We start from the raw sequence: 25,852 nt of genomic DNA, 5'->3' as shown, positions 1-25,852 counted from the left end.
GGTGTGGCGGAACAGTCGGGTAATGAAGCACTTTTAATTTGCATACCGCCCTGGCATTAGACAGCTGCTGTTGCTTCGTTAGCCAATCCGTCCCTCGTTCGAATCGAAATCCATTTTCTCCCAACCAGGCTTCCGCCCTTCGTTCGATTGACCAATCCCATTTCACTTCCGGTTGCTGAAGTGTGGCAAACAGTGTTTACCGTCAGCCTGAGAAACAGGGATTACGGCAACTTGTACGGGCGCGCCTTCAACTGCCCTTCCTTTTGATGCGAGGGAAGGTTCCGCCCTCACGATGACAGCCCGGAGGGAGAGCTTCCGGGTCAGCCCACGGGCGAACCGTGGCAGCTGAGATGGAGCTGGAGAGGATAGGTGAGGACGGGGCAGAGACCCTCCTGCGTCTGACTGTCTTAACTAACATAACGGAGCCTTTTTACACCTCCTGTCCTAATTGCTTATCATTTTCCTAAAATCCGTTTAAAATGCTTAAGAGAGCCTTTCCCACCCAATTGTCCTCCAGAGCTAGGGGACTGCAACCCCCATACTCCCCAGCCTGCACTTGCAGTGGCTTGGAATTATGGGGGTCGTAGTCCAACCTACCTGCCTGCAGAAAGCTGATTGAGGATCCCCTTTCAATTCAAAACGGGTAAGAAATCTTGCCAGAGGTGAAACAATAACAAATCGATAAAGCAGGAAGAAACAGCACTAAATAAGGAGGACAGAACGGGAGTCCCAGAACTTTGGCCCAAAGCCTTGTGCACGGCAGGTAGAAATCTGGGCAGCTCTACAAAGTCCACATGATCGTGGCCTGAATTCATGACCTTGCCAGCTTTCAGATTTTGATCCCCGCCTGTGGATCCCTCCGTCTGTGAGTTCTATTATTCTAAAGCAGCATCAACAGGAGCGCAGTTATGGCTGAAGGGTGGTGATCAATTGTTTCAACATATCTTTGCCTCATTGTCTCTCCTTCAAGTCCTCCCTCCCCGGGGACCTTTAGAGTTGCCTCTCTCCATTCTGGAGGTTGGATGTGCTGGTCGTTTTGAGCTCATCACCCAAGAGGGACCCACCAAAGAGGGATTCCCGTTGACCACGGTAAGTACAGTAGCCCTTCCTGTCCAGAAAGGAGAGGCAAAACCACGGTGTAGTTTGTCGGGTTTTGACCTAGCAGGTTGTGCAGACTCAGCCACTGTGGTTGGTAATCTGTAGGTTTTGGCTTAGCGTGAGTCAGCCCAGCCAACGGCAGTTTAAAATAATAGTCTTCTTGGCAAGTAAGGATCAAAAGGATAAAGATGGCTTTGAATCAAGCTTGGGGAGACTCAGATTCTAGTCCCGTGTCAGCCACAGAAACTTCCTGTGGGATTTTGGGCCAGTCCCTCTCTCTAGGGCTGAGAGCCAGTGTGAAGTAGTGGAAAACGTGCTGGACTACGAGTGGAGAGGCCCAGGTTCTAGTCCACCCTGAGCCATGGAGGCTCCCTGGGGAACTTTGGGTCAAGTCATTCCCCTCAGCCCAACCTACCTCACAGAGCAGATGTGGGAAGAATTAGGAAGAAGGTGTGCAGTGTATGCTGCCTTGAGCTCCTGTAGATTTATTTGTCAGAATAACATCTGTTATTCTGACAAATAAATCTAGCAAATCTAACAGTGTTTCCTTGGCAACAGTACAGAAGTGATTTGCCATGAATGTTTTTCATCCTCCCAGCATATCCTACAGCTCTGGCAGTCCCTGGTAGTCTCTCATCCAAGGACTAGCTATTCCCAGCCCTGCCTAGCTTCTGACTGCAGCAAATACGTTTTATGGATGTAGTTAATAAGAAATGATACATCTTCCCTCACTTTTGCCCACCTCCCCAGTTGCCACATGGGCTGCCCCCTTATGCTGAGGATCTGGCCTCGGAATTGGAGCAGCATTACCTCAGTAGCCCAGAATGGCTTCCCATCCATGACTTTGAAAGATCTCACAGGTGAGTTTATTTATCAAATTTGTCACCGCCCATCTCGTTTATTTGTATATCAAATTTGTCACCGCCCAGCTCATTATTTATTTGTATATCACATTTGTCACAGGGAGCTGCTGGGTTTTAAAGAGTTCCCAGTGGCTGGGATGGTCACTGGCAGGTTGGAGTAGGAGTGAGAAAAGCTCTGGGTGGGGTGGGTAGGGGGATCAGCTGCAGCAGAGGGAGGGGCATGGGAGCTGAAATAGTTTAACTCCACCTCTTCTCCTGAGTCAGGTTCTGGCCCCGAGAGAAAAACATCCAGTCACTCTTTGCACTGGAGGTCACGCCTGTGCACTCCACCCTCCAGGCTGAGCGCAATCCTACCACGGGGGAGCTGCTGGGTTTTAAAGAGGTGAGATATGCTTTCTTCCCCTGCAGCCCCGAACAACCCTTTCAGTAATGAGTTCTAGGGAAAAGGGTGAACAGCTAGGGAACACATTTAAATAAAAAAGATGGGGGGGTGGCTGAGAACAGCAATAAGTAGCACCATAGTGTTGTTATGTCCCTGGAAGGGTGAGGCTGGGATTTTAAACAAACTGCTTCTGGTGGGCTATCTGCCATTGGATTTCAGTGGTGCCACCTTAGGAAGACTCACGACGAGGTAGCCTGTCTGTATTGTGTGGGCTCATTGACCAATACAGTTCTGTAATCCAGAGCTAGCTATGCCAACTGGGAGAAATCTTATTGCATCTCTGCAGCCTTGAACCATCAGTCCACCCAAGAGGCAATCTGCTGCCTGCCAAATGTTTTGGAGTACAGCACCCAGGATGCCTGGCCATTAGTCATGCTAACTGAAGTAGATGGAAGTTGTAGTCCAGGCATGTGTAGAAAATACCTCCCCACTGTGTTAATAGTAAGAATGTCAGCTATCAGAAGAAAGTAGTGTTCTCTGCGTGCGCATGTGTGAAAGAGAGATAAAGCTCTCCCTCTTATGACTTCAATTCTAGGCACTTGTGGACAACATGGGATTATCAGCCAAGAATTCTCTTTCCTTCCAGCGAGCGCCTGGTCCTCCATCCGAGTCTCTGCGAGGCAGTGCCACCAATTATCCCTTCTGGCCAGGTGCGGGTCTCCTGTTTCTGCTCTCTGAGGCACCAATTTATAACTCCGAAGGCAGAGCCATGGACAGGAACAAACTGAAATCAAGGAACAGTGTTTGGTTCACTGTTGGGGGCCTTAGAAGTTTTTTATGGGTTGTAGATCGCTTCTTTTTATATTGTTTTTGCAATTAGTTGGCCTTAGTATTCTTCTCATGTGTCTAATTGGGTTACAGAATACGTGTTTTCTTTTTGCAGGATTTTGCCCTAGGGGCAACCAAGCCCCTCACCACTAATAATCTGCTCTTTTAACACAATCTCTCCAGGTGGGATAGATGAGCCTAGCCTGGAACTGATTAAGGCGCAGGAAGATAAGGAAGAGGACATTGATTTTGAGAAAGGTAACGTGAGCATATTCCAGCCAGTGGCTCTACTCATATGCCTTTGTTTAAACCCCAACCATTCTAGTTTTTAATGCCATCTGCCCTCTGTTTGACAAGGTTCACAAAATGTAGTTTATTCCATTTACGATGCACAGGGATAGAGAAGATAGGAAAGCGGGATTTGGAGCAGAAGAACTGCCGTGGGGTTATCTCTGATCTATGTTACCTGGGCACATTCTGATTCCATTAACAAAGAATGATCTGGACAAGAATCAAATAGAAATAGAAGTGAAATAACTAGCCAGAGGCCCTTTGCTAGCACTTAAAATCACTGTGGTAAAGCGAATGTGCAAAAGAAAATAGATACTGAATAGACTGTGTTTCATGGTAGATGTATTGATAGCATTTTAATCCATCTGAAAAGATTCCTGGAACGGCTTAGGTCAGTGTTTTGCAACCTTGGCAACGTCCAGGTGTGCGGACTTCACTTCCCAGAATTCTCATCAATGGGTATGCTGGCTCTGGAATTCTGGGATTTGAGGTTTACACATCTGGAAATTGCTAAGGTTGGGAAACACTGGCTTAGATATATCCAGTAATAAACTAGATTGCCCTTGCCTGCAAGCTTAACGTTGAAGACATGGTGTAATCTTGGCAGCTGCTTCATGCTTTTCTGTTTCCCTCTCAGATTTGCTGACAGTGCCACCTGGATGGAAGAAAGGGGTGGAGTTTGCCAAACAAGGTATAGCAAAATCAAAGTGTCAAATAGTAAAATCAAAATGATGGCTGCTACAATTAAGGGAGTGCAAATCATCTCAAGGTTGTAAGGTTTTTGCCAAAAGTGTTCTGGCCTTGAAACCATCTGGCCTGGTCTTCATTTCACTGTTGGACTGTTCTGTTTCAAGCACAGAGCATTTCTGATCAGGTCAGAACATCCATGTTTATAACCTCCTTTTACAGCATTATTACAAGTGTGACCACCAACCAAAAAATATTGGGGGCTCTTTAGCTGGAAGAATCCAGGCAGCTCATAAAGGGTGTGTCAGCATTAAAGCAACTGTCTTTCCTAGAATTTATAAGCAGGACTTACCTGAAAAAGCCCTAAAGGTTTCTCCTTCTAGATTTCTTCAATAAAGGGTTCAGGCTTTTCTCCTTCTGCCTCTTCAGAGATCATGACCTCCCCAGGATTGCTGAACTTGACCAATTTGCTGGGGGCTCTGGACACCTTTGAACTGGAGGCCGCCAGTGATGAAGAAGGCAAAGAGAAGACTGAGGAAATGGAGAAGAGGAGGAAGAAAGGGAAGAGTAAGGGAGCAAAGGAAGAAGAGATCCCCCCAGCAGAACCAGCACCATTGCAGAGGGTGAACAGCTTGGAGGAACTGGTCCTTAAGGTAGGAATGTGTCTGCATACAGGTTTGTTTTCATGCGGGTATGGTGATATGAAATGTAGGAGCCCAACATCAGAAGAAAGAAAGAGCAAAAGGCAGGGTATATCAAACTATAGAATTGGAATAGAGAAACTGGTGCTCAGATATAGGTGACCTGCAGCTCCCAGCATCTTCCTGCTTTGGTCCAGCAACATCTGGAAAGCTCTAGAGAAATGGGAAAGGTGAAACAGGGATGACGGGTGTTGGGACCAAGTGGCTTTCCTGGACTGGGGTGGCTAAGAAATGAGGTGCTGCTGGGAAGTGAAACTATTGTAGCCAATGGTTGGATATTTGCTTCCAAGGCTGCATTAGAATATCATGATAAACCATGGCTAACATGAAGAGAAGGTGCCTTCCCTTACTCCTCCTCTGCCCAGCCTCTCAGTTGTGGGGAGATTATTTTATTGAGGTGATTTTATTCTCCCTGGAATTTAGTCTGTGGCCCATACCTTGAACTGTAACTGATCGTGACTCTGGTTTGTTTTGAAACAAGCTAGCTGTATCAACTGTGGCTTGGAAGCTTTTTGATGGGTAGAAGCAAAGAGAACGCCTTTAAATGTTTCTGTATTCTGAAGGTAGCTATAAGCCTGCGTGATTTAGAACTGTTGTGTTAGCTTTGGAAAACAGCTTGGTAGAATTCCATATTCTTTTATTAGCTGCTTTCACCCATCCTTGGCCTGTCTGCCTTGTTCTCAGGAGGTGACACCCATCCCCAAATCAGCCCCACAGGCTGCTCCTACCCCTGCTGCTGAGCCCCTAAAGAACAGTGGGCTGTCCTGGTAGATGTTAGTTCTCCTGTGGACGATTTCTACAAGCTGATTCCTGATCCAGCTTTCAAGGTAAACCACCAGTTCTGATGGGCTGTTGGGAGTAGAAAGAGAGAACTGTGTTTTGATATGCTAAACTTCCCCCTCCCCCCTTCCCCCCCCCCCCAGTGGCCTTTTGAGCCTGATGTTTTCCAGAAACAGGCAATTCTCCACTTGGAGAAGCATGATTCAGTCTTTGTTGCTGCCCACACCTCTGCTGGAAAGACTGTAGTGGCTGAGTACGCCATTGCTCTGTCGCAGAAGCACATGACGCGGTGAGAGTATCCTTGTTTATTTATTTTATTAATCAAATTTATATGGCCGCCCATCTCACAGAGTGACTCTGGGCAGCGTACAACAGTTCAATAAAACAGTGTTTCCTATGTTGGTTTGGGTTGTACTTTCAAGTACAACTTGGCCCTCTTGACCCAAGTGCACATGATGGGTGTAAAAGATTGGTCAGTTTGGTGTTAAAATCAGTTTACTGGCCCCTGATCTGCCAAGAGTTAAAATTAGGAACAGATATTTTGACTTTGAATTACACATTTTACAACTCTTCATCCATTATGTAGCTTGTTTTTTGTTTCCTAATGAGTTTTAACTCAGCATTCTTTCTGTAGGTGATTTGTATTATTTTGGTACTATTACTATTACAATTATTCCAATTATTTGGAAATAATTCAGAATCAGATTTTTTTTTCTGTAATCTCTGTTGTTAATTGCTATTGAAGGTTAAGTTACTCTTCCCTTGACACTTAAGACACTGACAGCTTAAATGTGTAAATTTGCAACATCCCCTTTAGCCTTTTTAATAATTCCAATATTCTTGACAACTGTCATGGGAACTGCCTGGGATTATCTAATGTAGAGATGGGGATCCTGTGCCATTGAGGGGTTGTGAAACTCTTGCTAGCCCAGCCAGCATGGCCAGTGGTCAAGGATGATAGGAGTTTTAGCCCAGTGACATCTGGAGCACCACAGATATTCCCTCTTTGCTTTGTAGGTAGCCTGACATTGAGTGATATTCTGAAGAATGTGTTTTCCTGTTCCACCTCAGCCAGGAAGTCTCCATTCTTCTTTTATGTCAGTCTGTTTATGAATAGAAGTACTTACGATATTCTTCAGATTACCCTAGAGTCCAAGATCTTCCAAATGTCTCATTCTTTCCCTTCTGCCTCCTATTGCAGTACCATCTACACATCCCCCATCAAAGCGCTTTCCAACCAGAAGTTTCGGGATTTCAAGAACACCTTTGGGGACGTTGGCCTGTTGACAGGAGACGTCCAGCTGCATCCAGACGCCTCCTGCCTCATCATGACAACCGAGATCCTTAGGTGAGGACTAAGCTGAAGAGAGGAGGCTGTATCTCAGGCAAGGGGTGGGCAGGATGGCTGGAAGATACAATGAGGCATGAACTTAGGGGCTTCACTGTTTATTCACATGTGGTTCTAAGCAGTTTTGGAGGGTTTGCTAAGTGGATGAACCCAGATGTTTTAAGAAAGCAACACTCTATACTTATGGTTCCAAACATAGGCTTGAGAGTAGATATGGTGAAGTTTCAGAAGCTGGAGCTTGATTCTTCCAACAATCAGTGTATATCTACATCTCTACCTAATGTACCTAAGGGTTAGTAAAAGTTGAATATTGGAGGAGGAGAGCCATGTTAGCCTACAATAGCCAACAATCAGGAGGTGTCAGGCAGTACCTTTTCCGCTTAATAAAATGTTTTAGTCGAAAAAGGCGCTACTTGAGTTCTTCTGATCAAAAGCTGAAGACAGAGTCTAGAGTCATGTATCTGAAATGGACGGCTATATAAATCAAATAAATAAATAAATAATATTGTGCAAAAATCCTCCAGTGTAACGCAGCTGCACAAAGGGCTGTTTGCAAAAGACCTGCTCCATTGTATGTCAGTCAACCTCTCCATCCGGTCAAGACTTTGAGTGTCATCTCAGACTGGGACCGCGGAGGCTGAGAATTCTGGGATTGGGTTCACGGTCATATGGAATCATAATATGGTTTACTCGATTTGGGTTTAGTATAATGTGTGAACGCTGCCCCTGTGATTGTAAACCATGCTTGAGGGCTTAGCATTTGGTATGGTTTAGGCCACTGTGGCCTGTCCAACAATCCTTGGTCTACACTGAGGTTTTTCGAACTGGGTTCCATGGACCCCTTAATCCTGCAACACATATTTGAATACTAGTTAATAAATACTACTCTGCAAGGGAGAAGGGGAAAGAATTTTCTATCCTTGCAGGTAGGTGTTTTTCCCCTTAGACCAGGGGTCCCCAAACTCTTCAGTTCATCGATCCCTTCATGAAGTTTCAGATTGTTCATCGAGCCGCCAAACATTTATTATATGAAAACTATTTAGTAAAGCATAGCTAAAATGTCTGCATTGCTCACACATATCCTGGTGATTGATTCAGTTACCAGTGAAATGCCAGGATAATAAATTTACACAGTAGGACAGCTCCAGGAAAAAAAAAAAATCTAGTCCAGTATCTGTTTCATCACATGTGTGCTCTGTATCTGCTGGTTTGGCATGTTCTATTTTCCTTTGAAAGCAGTACACGTATCAGCCACAGATTTGACCTTTTTGGTTCAGTAATCCTTCCTCAAACTGAAATTCCTTCACACTTTAATAATTAATCAGGGACAAACTGACATCCCAAATCTTTCAGGCGGTTCTTGCTCAGAACAATAATGCTGTCCTGGAATGCCATTTCCTTTTTCTTATTTACAAAGGTCTATGCTCTATAACGGGTCCGATGTCCTCAGAGACCTAGAATGGGTGATCTTTGATGAAGTGCATTACATTAATGACTCTGAGGTAAGAGGAAAACCGAGGACTAAGTCATGGGAGAGAGGAAAACATGGGTACCTGAACAATCGGGGGTATTGAGTTCGGGCTAGTGGAAACTCATTGGCTTCTTGAATGTTCTGAAGATGGTATCCAACCCATTGCCCTCTTTCTGCTTCTCAATATAAAAGTGGGAATGCTTGTGTCCTTCACTGTGTTGTCATGAAAGTGAGAGAGAATCTATGTATCAAAAGCCATTTCTTTTGATATATGCTTATTTAGGGAAGGGCAGTGCTACATGTCTACGCACTCCTTAGTCAGGACTTTGCATCGTCCCTTCATTCATTCATAGCAAGAAGTCAACAGGTATCCCTCTTCTGATGCTCAGGGTCAGTCTTGTCTTTTTTTTCTCCTCAGCGTGGTGTGGTTTGGGAAGAGGTCCTCATCATGTTGCCAGACCATGTAAATATAATTTTGCTGAGTGCCACTGTCCCCAACACCCTGGAGTTTGCTGACTGGATCGGGTAAGCAGGGCCCTGCAGCCCATCTAGGCCTCCATTCCATGTTTTCAGATGTTTCTGTGATCCAAATACTTACCTTCCTATCTTGTAGCTGCTGATTATGGGCGAAGGACATCTAGAAACAATACTATAGCTCCCTGTGGCCTTCACTGTAGCAATTTGTCTAGTCCCCTTTAGAAGCCATCTGGGCCAGAGGTTGGCAATATAGTCTCTGTGGGTGTCAGAGGCTTCTTGACATCCCTATCACAGTGTCTGTGGCAATGTTTCTCAACCTTGGGCACTTTAAGATGTGTGGACTTCAACTCCCAGAATTCCCCAGCCAGCCATGCTGGCTGGGAACTCTGGGAATTGAAGTCCACACATCTTAGTGCCCAAGGTTGAAAAAGACTGGTCTGTGGGAATCCCAATAAAAATTTAAATTCAGAATGAAAAAATGTCTCAAATCTTGTGGAACTGCTAATTCTTGCAAGCCTTTTGCCCGAGACCTTGTAAGATAGATAGATAGATAGATAGATAGATAGATAGATAGATAGATAGATAGATAGATAGATAGATAGATAGATAGATTCTTGCAAAATATCAGCTTCTTCAAGCAAGACGTTGGGTGAGATGTCATCCATTTTTAAACAATGAGTTAATGTTTGGGGCTGGACACTTGCAATGTGGTTGCTGACCCTGATCTAAGCTGTGTCTGCGTCAGGTAGAAATGAATTCCCCCCTTGAAGAATTCTGGGGAAGCTCTGCCTTTCAGAAGCTGCTGAACCTTGATGATCAAATCCAAGCCTTTTGAACTGGATTAATTCCAGTTTCACAGTTTTCAATTATGCTGTCTTGCTTTTGATTGTTAATCATTTTGACAGCTGCATAAGGTGGAATGGCAAGGAATAACACACTGAGATATAAATATAAAGTAAAAAGGGGGACATCTGGATACACTCTCTGGACAGCATGGCTTTGGGGAGGGGAGGGAAAAGCTCAGCAAAATAGCACTGTCTGTGGGGTTCCTGCCTTTGACAGGAGAATCAAGCGGAAGAAGATTTATGTGATCAGCACGCTGAAGCGCCCTGTTCCACTGGAGCATTATCTGTACACGGGCAATAGCCAGAAGACGCAGAACGAGCTCTTCCTCCTGGTGGACGCCCGTGGGACGTTCCTTACGAAAGGGTAGGCTCGGGAGTGACAGAGGATCTCTTCTAATACCTGCTAAGCCAGCTTCCCCTTCCCAACTCCCCTGGGCGTGAAAGCTATCTTGATTTGTTAGTGATAAAAAACGCCAGTGGTGGAAGCGTTGCTGAGCTTTAGTCATAGGCATATAACCCGTCTCAAACGATGCTCTGTTTCATTCTTTGCTGCAGCAGGAGATAGCCTCTGTTTTGGCCCCAGGATGTGGCTGGGCAACCTTTTCATAACTAGTTGAGTCAGCAATGAGGGACTCAAAGTAAGCAGGCCAGGAGTTGAATGGTGGGGATAACATGGGGCATGCTGGCTGAGGAATTCTGGGAGTTGAAGTCGGCTCATCTTAAAGTTGCCAAGGTTGAGAAACACTGGCATGGGGCAACGTTTCTCAACCTTGGCAACTTTAAGATGTGTGGACTTCAACTCCCAGAATTCCCCATGCTAGCTGGGGAATTCTGGGAGTTGAAGTCCACACATCTTAAAGTTGCCAAGGTTGAGAAACCTTGGTACGGGGAATTCCAAATTCATTTTTAGTTTTGTTTTTAAAGCCTTAAGCCTATTTCAGTGTTTATAGTGCAAGCGCTGGGCAAGCATACTTTTGATTTCTCAGCAGTTGTGCTCAGAAGGAGATTATAGGGAATTGCAAAAATGTCCCCTGTTTCTGCCGTAGAACACCTGTGTGTGTGTGTGTGTGTGTGTGTGTGTGAAATCCCCTGTTAAGCTCTACCAGCTCATGGCCAAGACAGCCTGCATTAGTCAGTTTTTTTGCAACATAGGAAAACATATGTCACCTAGATCTGGGTTACTCAACCTCAGCAACTTTAAGATGGGTGGACTTCAACTCTCAGAAATCTGGGAGTTGAAGTCCACCCATCTTAAAGTTGCTGAGGTTGAGGAAGCCTGACCTAGATGTTCTCTATTATAATGTATAATAACATCCCTTTCATGCGTCCTCTCCCTCTGTTAACCTTTCAGGTATTATGATGCTGTAGATGCCAAAAAGGATCGAGCTAGCAAGCATTCCCAGACCTTTGGGGCCAAACAGCCAATGCATCTAGGAGCTGGGCCAGGCCAGGTGGGCTGGATTAAGTTTGATACGGGTAGGAGTTTGTATTGGTGGACAAAATATGAGCCGATGGCTTAATCCTTTCCTTGCCTAAAAAGAGTCAGTTAAAATAATATCCCAAGAGGTATATCCAGATTTATGGATGTCTCCCCATGCTCTCATCTGTGGTGAGGAAGGGAGAGTTACACTGAAAGAGAAGAAGAAGGTGGGGTGAGACATCTAGTCCTAGAGCAAACCTCTGGAATTCCCCCAGGACAAGAACATCTGGCTGTCCCTCATTGACATGCTGCGCAAGAAGGACCAACTGCCGGTGGTCGCCTTCACGTTCTCTCGCAATCGCTGTGACGAAAACGCCTCCATGCTAACCACTGTTGATCTGACCACAACGACTGAGAAAAGCGAGATTCACATCTTCTTCCAGAAGTGCATCTCCCGATTGAAGGGTACAGATCGGCAGCTGCCTCAGGTGAGAAAAGAAGAGATTAATAGGGTCAGCTTTGCAGTGTAGCCGGTGTGGGAGTTGAGCCTCAGGGCCTCAACGGTTGCCAAGAGGAAGAGGAACTGTCAGGTTTAGCCCAAAGAACTCCAAGAGACAATGCAAATTCAGTTCTGCTGTGTTTATTAGCTACAACCTCTAGACAGAATCTCCCCAGACTGAACCCTAGCTCCCAAGCCAGCCAGCCACAACACCATGAATTCCTCAGGGAGGTGCCAGCCTCATCCTCTTGAACTTCCCACACTCCTGCAGTGAACTAAGAACACGCTTATCTCCCTGAGCCTGGCCTTCATAATTCCATTCCATCACAGGGACAGAAGTTAAGGAGAAGGGATAATGAGAAATGTACGAAGTCTTTTCTACCACCAGCCCTGGATTTCAGCATGAAATTAAGTTGGCAGTTGGACAACATGGTTACTAGAAAACTAACCTGTGGGTTTTTCCCCTCAGGTTCTTCACATGGTAGACCTCTTGAAGCGTGGGATTGGGGTACATCACAGTGGCATCCTGCCCATCCTCAAGGAGGTAGTGGAGATGCTTTTCAGCAAAGGCCTTGTCAAGGTATGTCCCATAGACCAGACTTCCCCAATCTTGTGCCTCCAGGTGGTTGGAACACTCCCACAATCCCTGGTCATCTGGCTGGAGGACTACAGAGAAGAAACATAACCCTCTGGAAAGTGTCAGGCTGAAGAAGGCTCCTATAAGCCATTCTGGCAATTGCCAGGAGGGGCAGGTGGAATCTCTTCATCTTTCTCCTTCCTTTCTGGTCTAGATCCTCTTTGCCACAGAGACTTTCGCCATGGGGGTGAACATGCCAGCAAGGACTGTGGTTTTCAATTCAGTTCGTAAACATGATGGTGCTAATTTCCGGGACCTGGTGCCAGGTAGGAGTGGAGGAGCGTGTTTCATGATGAGCCTTTTTTGGGAGTGCGGGGGGGCGGGTTGGTAAGTAGGATGACCAGATCTTCTACAGACAAAACATCTATCTGCCCTTCTCTTGCACATCATCTCCCTCTTCCCTCCTCCAGCTTTTTGTCTTAGCTGACTGTTTATCTTGTCACTGTCTGCCGTGAAACCTTTAAAGATGGCACATCCCTCGGGGATCTCCTAGAGCCACTGATATGTCTTGTAGATAAAATAGCATCCGGCCAATTCATTCTGTCTGCTTATGATATTTTTTGGCCACTTTGAGACCAGGAACGTACATACAGCAACAGCAGCACAACTATGCTGGTTTCCTCCCCAAAGGAAAGTGAAAATAGCTTGTCCTTTTTAGCGGCAGGCCCCTATATGACAAGAGGCAAAAGGGATAACATTCTAGCAGAGCATACAGAGATGAGGTCTCATTTGTCAGCCGTGCTCAGACAAGAATGAAGTTTGTGTTGTTTTCCTTCTGGGTGTCTATCCCTTATTTGATGGCAGTGGTGGTTACTAGCAGCCAGCCACGTATCTCTCTTTCTTCCGCATCCAAATAGCCGAATACATCCAGATGGCAGGCCGGGCAGGGCGTCGAGGTCTTGACACCACCGGGATGGTGATTATCCTGTGCAAAAACCAAGTGCCTGAAATGGCTGACCTTCATCGCATGATGTTGGTGAGTGATTGGGGTGTGCTTTTCCAGCTTCACTGCGGTTGCTTAAGTCTTGAAATATTTGGGTTGAAATTACAGCTAGTAATAAGCTTTCTTCTGGCTGAGGCTGAAAGTTGATTGCAACCTTGTTAAGGACAGCCAGAACCTTCTGGGTCCAAGAATCAGATGTCTGCTGCTTCAGCTTGGACATTCTGTTTCATTATCTTAGCTGATCGATGGACATGTATTCCATGCATTGGTCTAATTCTTTATTAAAGCCATCCATACTTTGGGTTTGTCTGAATATTAAACAAATTTGCACGATCCTTAACGTTGTGTCATTTTGCCATTTCTTGGTTTAGTTTGGTTAATTGGTTATGAAGAGGCGTACGGAGCTCTAAGAGGCTTCAAAGCAGTGTTTCTCAACCTTGGCAACTTTAAGATGTGTGGACTTCAACTCCCAGAATTCCCCAGCCAACATGCTAGCTGGGGATTTCTGGGAGTTGAAGTCCACCCATTTTAAAGTTGCCAAGGTTGAGAAACACTGCCCCAGAGTGATGCTCCTCCTGCATTGGAAGTACTATATAACAATCCCTGGAGAGTTTTCGAAGATTCATGGCTATTGCACATTCAAACCTTTTTTTCCACAGTCATAAGGGGTTGAGACCTGGTTGGTCTCAAGCTCTTAGGAAGTTAAATCCAGGGGCCATTGTTCTTTTTCCAAAGGGTTCAAGTGTATGCGTGTCTTTGCCTACTGCATTGCCAACCCATCATCTCTTATAGTATCTTCTAGGAAAATCTGCTTTGCCGCCTCCTTGTCTGACCCTAGGCTGTTTCTTTAGGGCAAGCCTACTCAGTTGCAGTCTCAGTTCCGCCTGACTTACACTATGATCCTAAACCTGTTGAGAGTGGAGGCACTCCGAGTGGAAGATATGATGAAGAGAAGCTTCTCCGAGTTCCACACCCGGAAGGACAGCAAGGTGTGGTGGGTGGCTTGGGGAAAAGATGGCAAATTGAGGTAGCTACTGGAAAGACTCAAAGATGCTTGAGAGGAGTCCAGGGCAGCATCCTAACGTTTTCTGGGAAGGAAGAGTGAGGCGGTGGGAGGATAATGGAAAAGAAGTGTGTATTAGGATCCTGAAGGACTCTCCCTCTTTTAAGGCAGAAGGCTGCCTGGAAGAAAATGGAGGCTGAGTAAGGAAATAATACAGGGAGTAGAGGAGAAAGAAATTGTAGAAGTCTGTTGATTGGAGGACCCTCTCTTAAGTCAAGAAGATGAAACCTAAGCTGCTATGGGCAATCAAGTCCCCCCATCTGGCAGTGATTTTCCAAAGATGTACCAGAGACTTGTTCTCATTTGGCATCAAGGACTGAACCTCGAACTTGCTGTGCACATAGCAGTTGCTCCTCCATAAGCTAGATAGCCAGCCCATCTGGACAACCCAAAAAGATTTCCTAGGCCTTCTGTGGTGGGTGTGTTCACCTGATGTGCTAGCCCATTAAACCATTGGGCTGGGTACATGCAGCGTGCTGAATCCATAAATTGACCATTTCTGCTGTGTTCACACAACACATGGAGCCACAGTAGCCAATCCTGGTATGCAGCTTCTTTATGTTCAGAATGGTTCGGAGCTGGGTGGGAAGGAGAAGGCAAGGCTTAGGATACTCCATGGCTTTGCTTCACCATTTGCCTCTCCTCTCCAGGTCTATGAACACAGAATCACCCAGCTGAGTAGCATGTTGGCCAGCATGGAAGTCCCAGACACATCAAGACAGCTTGGTGACTTACAAGAGTATTATTCTGTAGTCAGAGAACTGCAAGAGATACGGGAGCGCATACAGGTACTGACTGGAGGAATTGGGACGTAAGGTTCTTTTTTCACCTCTTGGAATTGTCCTGTTTCAGATCCTAGGCAGGTATCATTCTGAGACAGTCTTTCCCAATCTAGTATCCTGCTGTTGAATTGGGACTGCAGGTCCACACATTTTAGGAGTCACAGGCCTGACCCTTTTGGGCTTTCATAAGGCTTTAAAGACCTAGCCGTGTGCTCGGGGCTGGGGCCTCGAATGTGTTAAGGGCCCTGTCTCTTGACTCTATTGATAATTATCATAATAGTTTTTTCGGCTTCTGTATATATATTAGTTTTTATATTGTTTTTAACTGTTTTTATTGTTTTAGAATTGTTCGCTGCCCAGAGTCACTTGGTTGAGACGGGTGGCTGTAGAAATTAAATAAATAAATAAAATTAATAAAAACATCTGGAGCATTTTAGGTTGGGATGGAAAGGAAAGGCGTTCCATTCCAGTTTTCTCCAATCTTGTCCTTTCCAAGTATATTGAGCAACAACTTACATCATACTCATCCACCTCGTCCATCAACCCTGCTGGTTGGGAGTGATGAGAATTGTGGTTTAATGTGCCTGGAAAGAATCAAGTTGAGGAAAATGGAATGATAAATTGTTCTTCTTTGAAGTCCACTCATGGGTGGGAAGATGCATTTCTTGCCTTCATATATGGGTTTCTCCCTTTCAGAGGCGAGTAATGGAATCGGTGAATGGACTGAAAGCCCTTTCTGTGGGGCGAGTGATTGTGGTGAACCACCAAGAGCACAAGAATGCCCTGGGAATGATCTTGCAGGTAGGTCCCATTGTTCCCACACTTAATCACACTAGCCTGCTCCAGACTGGCGCTTTACAGATGAAATGGAAGGACCAGCTTGGGAAAGGCTCTATCACATACTAAGCTAAGGAACCCTAAGTCATTCAATCCTCTAACCCAGTGTTTCTCAACCTTGGCAACTTTAATATTTGTCGACTTCAACTCCCAGAATTCCCCAGCCAGCATGCTGTACGTGCTCCTTGTTTCTGTATAGTTTTTTTTTTTTAATACCTGGTGAATTGACTTAAATTCAGTGAGATTCTCCTCTGGCAAGGTCTATACAGGTAGTCCTCATTTAGCAACTGCCTCTTTTAGTGACCACTTGCAGTTACAACAACAATGAAAAAATAACTTTGCGACCAGTCCTCACATTTATGACTTTTGCAGGTCTGTAAAGCAAAGGAAAGCTGAAGAATCATAAACACAGTCATGGTTTCACTTAGCAACTGCTTCGCTTAACGATCGAGTTGCCCGTCCCCATTGTGGTCACTAAATCAGGACTATCTGTATAGGATTCCAGTATTTATTGGACATGATAAAAGTAACAGCTTGAGTTGAACTTGGCTCCTGTCTATCTAGATTCCCTGGCATTGATGTGGAAGTGATCTGCCTTTGCCTTCTTCCAGAGCGTTTCTTTTATTGTTTTGTTATCCCAACTAGCCTATAGCCCCAGGATTCCCAAAGGCCTCTCATCCAAGTGCTAATCAGGCCAGACTGTTCAGCTTTTTTTTTTTTTTTGAGATAGCCAGGTTTAATGGTGCTGCCACTAGCTGTGATATATTAATTGGATAAGGCCCTACTAAATGCGCCACACTTCTCGGGCAGCATCTCCTTTTCTAAGAACGTCTTGAAGCTCACAGCATCCCATCTTGCGATGCAGTTGCCCCCCGTAATTGGGACTGAATTTGGAAAAGAGAGTTGCAGCTGGTTTCTGCCTAACGTGGAAGTTGGGCCTGGTGGCTCTTGGGTGCCATTTTGAAATCAAGATCTTGACCAGGTTTCTTCAGACTCAGCCAATCGGGTCTTCAGCACTTTGGTGATGTGTGAGAAGAACTCCATGGAGCGGGACTTGGCTGAAGAACGGGAGTTGAATCCTGCTGCTGCTGCTGAAGTGCCTCTGCCTGAGGATCTTCTGCACATGAAGCTCTTCCTTCCTGAAGGTTACACAATGGGAACTCAGAGCAGGAGTTATTTGAGGGCAGGAGGATGGGGAGGGGGCAGAATTCGTTGAGGATCTTGCAAGGGAAGCCCAACAGGACCTCTTTAAGATAACGTACAAGCATAATTATGCCTGTTCAATATTCCAAATGTTTGAAGAATTTGGAGGAGATGACAAATGCCTGTCCCAAAGAGATGTGGCGATGCAGTCAAAGATTGCTGAGAAGGATTTCCTTCAGGAGAGTTAGAAACTGAACAGTCTGACTTCCCACACTTCTAAGTCGCAGCTGCTCAAGAAAGTTTCCCAGACCAGTGTTTCTCAACCTTGGCAGCTTGAAGATGTGTGGACCTCAACTCCCAGAATTCCCAGCCGGCCTTGCTAGCTGGGGAATTCTGGGAGTTGAAGTCCACACATCTTCAAGTTGCCAAGGTTGAGAAACACTGTCCCAGACTCTTTCTCCTCTCCCTCTCAGGCCCCTGTGGACATACCATAAAGAAGCTGGGCCCAGCAGATATTCTGGGAATCACAACAAAAACCCTTCGTGTTAATGCCGAGCGTATCCTGGAGGATTTCAGGAAACGACAAATGCCCAGGTTCAGGTGAGCTGAGAAGCTAAATGTGCTGTTTCTTCTGATCCAGCAAGAGGGCCATGCTTCAGATTGTGTCAGATAAGGAACGTTGGCTTGTGGTACCTTGGAGGAGGGCCTCTTCTGTCATGGCACCTGCCCTCTGGAACACCATCCCTCCAGACAAGGGTTTCTCAACCTTAGCAACTTTAGGACATGTGGACCAACTCCCAGAATTCTGGGAGTTGAAGTCCACACGTCTTAAAGTTGCCATGGTTGAGAAACACTGCTCTACACATTAGATTGGCCCTGTCCCTGTTGGCCTTCCATGAGTCTCTGAAGCCGTGGCTCTGTGCTTGAACCCGGAGCCTCAGGTGTGAGACGGAGCCAGTTGCTTGGTGATGTTGATTGCTTGTTGGCTTTTATCCTCTTCTGGCTGCTAAGGGGTTATGTTTTTGTATTTGTTTTGTATTGTTGGTAATATTGTTAGCTGCTCCGAGTCATTCATTTGAGATGCGCAGCCATATAAGTCTACTAAATAAATAAACGTGCCTGGGAAATGGTGTTTACATGTGGGAACTCGGAAAGACAACCTTCCTCAGGTTTGCATTCCAACAACCTGGAGCTTAGTTGTTGCAAAAAAAAACCTGACAACCTGGAGCATAAGAAGGAGGAGGAGGTACAGGTTGATTGGGCAGGCCTCTGTGTGCACACATCCAGGGTTTTTCCTCTCAATTTCTATGAGTTATGTATCACTGCTTCTTTGAAGCTGGTTGCCAGATGTTTGGGGCCGATCCGGTCTCTGCTAAGCGTGTTCCTGTCACATAGTAACATAGGAAAGCAGGGACCATTATGCCCAAACACTTTTTAAAGAGCCAAAATCTTGCGATCTCATCAGAGAAGATTAAAACCACATGAAAGTTGGTGACCTCATAGTAATTTAGACATGGTTTATCTAGCTTTTTAAGTTTGGTGAGTGCCACACTCCTGATTCCTAAGCTAAGGTGACAACTCAAAAGAGATGTTGGAAGGATTCAGAGTACCCAGTTGCTGGAGACACCAGTTCCTAGATGTCAGGCATTCAAAACCTACTGTGGGCTCTTCCTTCCCTTCCACCCCGACTCGCCATCTGCAGGAATGACCCACCTGGGCCATCGGCAGCCACAGCAACTCAGGAGCTGCTGCGTTTAGCTGAGGGCGCTCAGGAAGGCCTCCCACTTCTGGATCCCGTGAACGACCTTCAGCTGAAGAATCTGGAGGTGGTAGAGAGCACGATCCGGGCCCGTGGTCTGGAGGAACTGTTGCCAGGGTTCCAGTGTGTGCACAGCCCCCTCTTCCACATGGAGGTCAGTTCAGGGCTGGCATTTTGTGGGCAGGTTTGGAATAGGAGGCAGGGCAGGGGGGACTGGCTTGGTACAGTTCAAAAGGAAGGGGAGCAATGGGTGTATTTATTTCAGGTGCCATCCCCCTTGCCATCCTTTTTCCCCAAACAGTAAACCACACCTGTTCACCCAGGTATCTATGGGTTAGCAACTCCTCCAGGATCAGATTTGCCTTTAAGTTTGCCTCTTACTTGTTTTTCTTTTCTGAGTGTTTGTTTTTTTTAATTAATATCATTTTTATTCTTTTTGAAGCACTGTTGGTCCTGTTGGGATGGTTTGTTGTATTTTTTTTTCCTGTGCCTTGTAAACTGCTCTGGCCTCTGCTGAGAACAACAGCAGTGTAGAAATAAAACCGCACAGGATTCGGCGGAAGGCAGGTAGCACATGCCTGCATTTTAGCTTCTCACGGCTGGTAAACGTAAAGACAATGAGCTCATGCATATTTATTTCAATTTTAATTGTATCTATCCAACCAACTTTCTATCCATCTATCCATCCATCCATCATCTGTCCATCCATCCATCCATCCATCCATCCATCCATCCATCCATCCAACCATCTATCATCTATCCATCCATCCATCCATCCATCCATCCATCCATCCATCCATCATCTATCCATCCATCATCTATCCATCCATCCATCCATCCATCCATCCATCCATCCATCCATCCATCCATCCAGGCACCTACCTACCTACCCATCCATCCATCCATCTCAGATTTTTCTTCAGTCTGTAGAATGGTTGCAGTAGGCCAGTTGCAGAATTCACCTGGTCTTTGTGCTTTTCCCCACTCCTCCGCTAGAGATTTGAGTGCTCCCCAAGGCAAAGCTTGGAGGGAAGAGGAGCTGTGTCCTTTGAGAAGAAGCAGTCTCTTTGGGTTTCCTTTGAACAGGGAGTTGCAGCCCAGATGTACTTCCTCTTTCCCAGGAAGGTTAACAAATATTCAGACAGACTCCCCCAGCCTGGCCCCTTCCCGTTGCAATGAGCAGCATTCCCTCCTCCCATGCCATGGTGGCTGGGGAAAATGGGTGTTATCATTCTGCACAAGAAAGAGGGTATCAGATTTGTTTACAGCCCTTCTCTCACCTTTTGGATCTCCTTCTTTCCCCTCCAGTTTGTACGCTTCCGAGAGCGCCAACAGGTGTTGGAGGAACTAGAGCGGCTGCGCTACCTGTTGTCAGACCAGTCCCTTCTCTTGCTGCCTGAGTATCACCAGCGTGTCGAAGTGAGTACCTCTCTGCAGCTGGATCAAACCAATGGCCAAGGGCTAAGAAATGGAGGTGTCCTGTGCAGAGCTGGGCCAAGGAGCAGGCCAGGGAAACCCGGTTAATCCCCCAAGGGTTTCAGACTCTCTAATGCAGTGTCTCAATCTTAGCAACTTTAGGACCGGTAGACTTCAACTCCCAGAATTCCCCAGCCAGCAAGGCTGGCTGGGGAATTCTGGGAGTTGAAGTTTACCGGTCTTAAAGTTGCCAAGATTGAGAAACACTGCTCTAGTGTGATGGCTACGGAGTGTTACCTTTTCCCACAGAGCAGCCACTGCCTAGGAATGAAGGATCAGGGGAATTAGTGAGTGTGTTCCCACCAGCCAGCCAGCTTTGCTCCTGGGTTTGACATTCCAAATCCCCATTTTAAAGACATGCACTTAGACAGCAGTATAAATGGGCTTACAGGTAGTCCTCACTTAACAACCATTACTTCGGTGATTGTTTGAAGCGACAAGGGTGCTGAACAAAGGGACTTACAACTGGTCCTCGCACTTACAAACATCGCAGCACCCCCACAGTCATGTGATCGCAATCTGGGTGCTTGGCAACCAGCTCATACTTATGATGGTTGCAGCATCTCGGGGACACATGATCGCCATTTGCGACCTTCCCAGCTGGTTTCCGGCAAGCAAAGTCAATGGAGAACTGTGTGTTTCACTTAATGGCCATTGTGATTAGCTTAATAACCACTGCAAAAAAGATTGTAAAATTGGGTGCAACTCACTTAACAACTGCCCCACTTAACAACAACTTTTCCAGTCCCTATTGTGTTATTAAGCGAGGACTACCTGTAATATCATTTTTAAGAGAAATATAATCAAGACTGTTCCTTCCAACCCCCTCCCCAAGAAAATACAGAAAATCCTGGTTTCTGCTAATGTTGTATGGTCATTTGACCCCCTGCAGCCTTTCTCCTTCTCCCAAAATGTTTACTGTAACTCCCCAGCCCCAAACGATGCCCATTCGGCCTATTTGGTTGAGCTTGGCACCAACCCAAATGGTTGTATTATTTGTGGGGAGAGCAGAGGGCTGGAAGAGAGGGCTGCGCCTTCTCAGTGGTCTTCTTCAGTGGTCTTGGGGCCAGTTCTGCCCCTCCCCTCTTCATTTCTCCTAGTCAACTTTCCATCTCTTCTGCCTTCCCCCCACCTTCCACCTCAGATAAGGGCTCCTCTTGCCTGGGTAGGAAAAGGATATCTGGACACTGGTACAGCAGGTCCCCATTGTGAATTCATGTTCATGGAAGCATCAAAGGGAGTGTGTTCTCTTTGTTCTCCAAATAAGCGTAGCCAGAGGTGGGGCTGGTTGAGCCTTTTCAGTCTCCACTTCCGGTCCGTTCAGGTCTTGCGTTCCCTGGGCTACATCAACGAAGGAGGAGCCGTGGAGCTCAAGGGGAGCGTGGCCCGTCAGATCAGCAACCATGAGTTGCTCCTGACGCAGCTGCTTCTGGACAATGCCCTGACCGACCTGCGGCCAGAGGAGATCGTGGCCTTACTGAGCTGCACAGTGTGCCAGGTCCGCACCCAAGTGGAGCCCCAGCTCCCCTCTGTCCTTCAGAAGGTGAGTAGGTGGTGGAAGATGGGAGGGATGCAGGGGAGGGCTTGAGCTGTCCTTTAGGTTAGGGGCTCCTGAACGAATCTCCAGCCTCTCCCCCTCTTCCCCCCTCAGGGCATACAGCACATCCGGTCGGTGGCCGAAGAGATCGCCCTGCTGCAGCGCAAGTGCGGCCTGCAAGAATCGGTTGAGGATTTTGTGGAGCAGTACAAATTTGGGCTGGTGGAAGTGGTTTACGAATGGGCCCGTGGCATGGTAAGGGTTCAGGCTCCACCCATTCCCTCCCAGCTGGGGTTTGCTCATCCCATGGGAACCCTCTTTCACTCTCCTACTCTAAGACAAACAGAGCTCCCCTATTTGTAGAGCTAGTCAAGCAAGATTGCTTCTTCCCTATAGCTGACCATTTGGAGCTTTGACTGAAAGGCAGTGTAAAACAATGAGACAAGTTGAGGAGCCCACAGGACACGGTAACAGAAAAAGGGTGGTTGCCTGTCAGGAATGGACTATCTAAGTAACTTTCCTGCAGACCAGAAAGTGTCCATCACTTCCCTACAGAGTCATTAGATCAGTGTTTCTCAACCTTCGAAACTTCAAGATGTGTGGACTTCAACTCCCAGAATCCTATCTATCTATCTATCTATCTATCTATCTATCTATCTATCTATCTATCTATCTATCTATCCATCCATCCATCCATCCATCCATCCATCCATCCATCCATCCTCTATCCATCCATCCATCCATCATCTATCTATCTATCTATCTATCTATCTATCTATCTATCTATCTATCTATCTATCCATCCATCCATCCATCCATCCATCCATCCATCCATCCATCATCTATCTATCTACATCCATCCATCCATCCATCCATCCATCCATCCATCATCCATCCATCATCTATCCATCTATCCATCCATCCATCCATCCATCATCTATCCATCCACCCATCCATCCATCCATCCATCCATCCATCCATCATCCATCCATCCATCCATCCATCCATCCATCCATCCATCCATCCATCTATCTATCTATCTATCTATCTATCTATCTATCTATCTATCCATCCATCCATCCATCCATCCATCCATCCATCATCCATCCATCATCTATCCATCCACCCATCCATCCATCCATCATCCATCCATCCATCTATCTATCTATCTATCTATCTATCTATCTATCTATCTATCTATCTATCTATATCTATCCATCCATCCATCCATCCATCCATCCATCCATCATCCATCCATCATCTATCCATCCATCCATCCATCCATCCATCCATCAATCATCTATCCACCCACCCACCCACCCACCCACCCATCCATCCATCCATCCATCCATCATCCATCCATCCATCCATCCATCCATCCATCCATCCATCCATCCATCTATCTATCCGTCCATCCACCCACCCATCCATCCAACCATCTATCATCTATCCATCCAACCATCTATCATCTATCCATCCATCCATCCATCCATCCATCCATCCATCCATCATCTATCCATCTATCCATCTATCCATCTATCCATCTATCCATCTATCCATCTATCTATCCATCTATCTATCTATCTATCTATCTATCTATCTATCTATCTATCCATCCATCCATCCATCCATCCATCCATCCATCCATCCATCCATCCATCCATCCATCATCTATCTATCCATCTATCCATGGATTCTGGGGAATTCTGGGAGCTGAAGTCCAACACATCTTGAAGTTTCCAAGGTTGAGAAACACTGCATTGGATGATCTTAAGCAAGACCTGTCACTCAGACTTCACTGATCCTGCTTGCAAGTTGTGGACATTAGTGATCTAACTTGCAGACTGGGTTTGCACAACATGTTAGCCCATGGTTGTATTTATTTTATTTTTATTTTATTTATGCAATTTCTGTAGCCACCCATCTCAATCGCAGTGACTCTGGGCGGTGGTTTATTTAATCATGGTCTACAAGAATCAACCAGTAGTCTGGGTTCTAACTGCTCACTTGGATCCCAGACAAGTTCCATTTTATCCTACCATGTTAAGTTAGACGTAGCCACTGAAACAGTTACATTTTAATTGAGCGGTATTGCCAAAAAGTTGTTGTAACTTTCCCAGCCTGTGCTTTCCAGGTGGCCTAAACTATGCTGATAAGAAATGATGGGAATTGTAATCCAATGCATCTGGGGGTTTAGGTTGGGGGTGGTTAGTTAGGTAACTGACTTGCCTTGGAAATTGTATGTAAACGGCTGCTGTCCCTTGTATGGGAAGCCTAGAGAATCTGGCATGAATTTGACTCAACCCAATGTTCAGGTAGAGCAGGAATACATTCAGCTTTTGAACAACGTGCCCAGGGCCACATTCCACAAAAAGTGGAAATGCAAGGACTGATTTAATTGAAATGAATTAATGAAACACATTTAGCAGGATTGATTCCCCCTGTATGATAGCTCAGTGGCAAATTTCGAGAAGACCTTGGGGGACCACCTGCAGTCCTGGGTCCACATCTTGTGCTTTTGGGATGGAAGGAGGGGACAGGGGGAAGCCACCGCTGTGAAAACGAGCCCTTTGGAATTCAAGATCGTAACAAAATGTACCTGATGCTGGAGGGCAGGCAAGGCATCCTGAAGCAACATGGTCTTAAACGGGTTCCACTTTTAATGCCCACCTTCCCCAGGCGTAAAAAACAGAGCTTCCATCCCCTTCCACCTTCCAGCTACCAGCCTAAGAAATAGGGGACCCCTAAGTCCTGAGCATCTTATTTTCCCTCTGTGCCCTCACCAGCCCTTTGCCGAGATCGCCCGCCTGACAGACGTGCAGGAAGGCATCATCGTCCGCTGCATTCAGCGCCTGGATGAAACCTGTCGCGAGATGCGCAACGCCGCCCGGGTGACAGGGGAGCCGACCCTGCACGCAAAGATGGAAGCTGCCTCCAACATGATCAAGAGAGACATTGTCTTTGCTGCTAGTCTCTACACCCAGTGAGTGGAGATGCTGGCTGGACCGGATCCCTTTTGACATCCTGGAAACTTCTCTCTCTTATTCTGACCTCTAAGAGGTTACAATGCGTCTTCAGATATAAACAATAAAAATATGCACTTGGGCCAAACAAGGGGAGTTGGTGGCACATCCTTAGGTAGCAAAGGATGAAGGCCTGATAGGCTGACACCTCCTTTGCCGGAAGGAACGATGCTCCATCCTGTCTCCTGTCTGCTGGCCCCTTTCCTCTGATAACTGGATTGACGCTAGGTCCGGCGTGTTTAACCAGAAGCCGCTGGTTAGCTTGTACTTCTCCCAAAAAATCCCATAGTTCTGCACTGAGGCAAAACATAAAATATAGAAGGGGGCAACGGGGAGAGGTATCTGACTTAACAAAAATACCTGTGAGAAGGGACTGGAGTTTAGTTGATCCCAGGCAGAACGTGAGCCAGCAGTGTGTTGCAGCAAAAGGTGTGGGGGGGGGGGAACTTGTGTGAGTTCAGAACGTATTAAAAGAATTCTACATTCTAAGACTTAAGTCTAAACTGCTGAGTGTTTTTCTGCTCTTTTTTGGGGGGGCACCTTTAAGTCAGCTTTGACTCCTAGCAACTGCCTGGACAAGGGCCTGTAGTTTCCTTGGCAAGATTTTTGGAAATGGTTTGCCTTGTTCTTCTTCCTAGGACTGAGGGAGAGTGATTGGCCCAAAGTCACCCAGCTTGGCATCATGTCTAAGGCAGGACTACAACTCAGCTTCTACCCTGGTGTCTTTAACCACTACACCAAACTGGCTCTCTTTTGCATTTATTATATCTCATTAAAATACAGTATTCAGTTCTAGTCTAGCAGAAGATGGACAGTTGGATGGAAATATTGAAAATGCACTGCAGTGGTTAGCCTGGAGACCTGAAGTCTAAGAAGGACCAATTCTAGCAACCCTCTAGTGCTCTCACATAGCATCCTTGCCCCAGAAAATACATGAATTCTACTAAACTAAGTTGAAGAAC

General features: G+C 46.1%; 1 protein-coding gene across 1 annotated transcript; it reads left to right on the top strand.

Moving 5' to 3' along the window:
• Positions 1-203: 203 nt before the first annotated feature.
• SKIC2 (SKI2 subunit of superkiller complex) lies at positions 204-25,386 on the top strand. Its single transcript, XM_088128603.1, is given in 30 exon segments — positions 204-369; positions 971-1,089; positions 1,849-1,958; positions 2,226-2,343; positions 2,939-3,053; positions 3,355-3,429; positions 4,100-4,153; positions 4,579-4,802; positions 5,535-5,589; positions 5,592-5,677; positions 5,774-5,919; positions 6,832-6,978; positions 8,396-8,480; positions 8,868-8,974; positions 9,989-10,135; positions 11,123-11,222; positions 11,467-11,679; positions 12,160-12,270; positions 12,482-12,593; positions 13,185-13,303; positions 14,122-14,259; positions 14,984-15,121; positions 15,812-15,916; positions 16,935-17,097; positions 17,569-17,695; positions 18,798-19,008; positions 20,163-20,273; positions 21,655-21,873; positions 21,982-22,122; positions 24,654-25,386. Coding segments are annotated over 30 exon segments (3,816 nt in total). The 5' UTR covers positions 204-350; the 3' UTR covers positions 24,855-25,386.
• Positions 25,387-25,852: the final 466 nt, after the last annotated feature.

This window comes from Python bivittatus, unplaced genomic scaffold (genome assembly GCF_059951505.1).
Source record: "Python bivittatus isolate LINGU-HERP-01145 unplaced genomic scaffold, Pbiv_v1 ctg000750_np1212, whole genome shotgun sequence".
Lineage (NCBI taxonomy): Eukaryota > Metazoa > Chordata > Lepidosauria > Squamata > Pythonidae > Python > Python bivittatus.
Note: the sequence above shows the minus strand (reverse complement) of the source record. Positions and strands in the feature narration are given on the sequence as shown.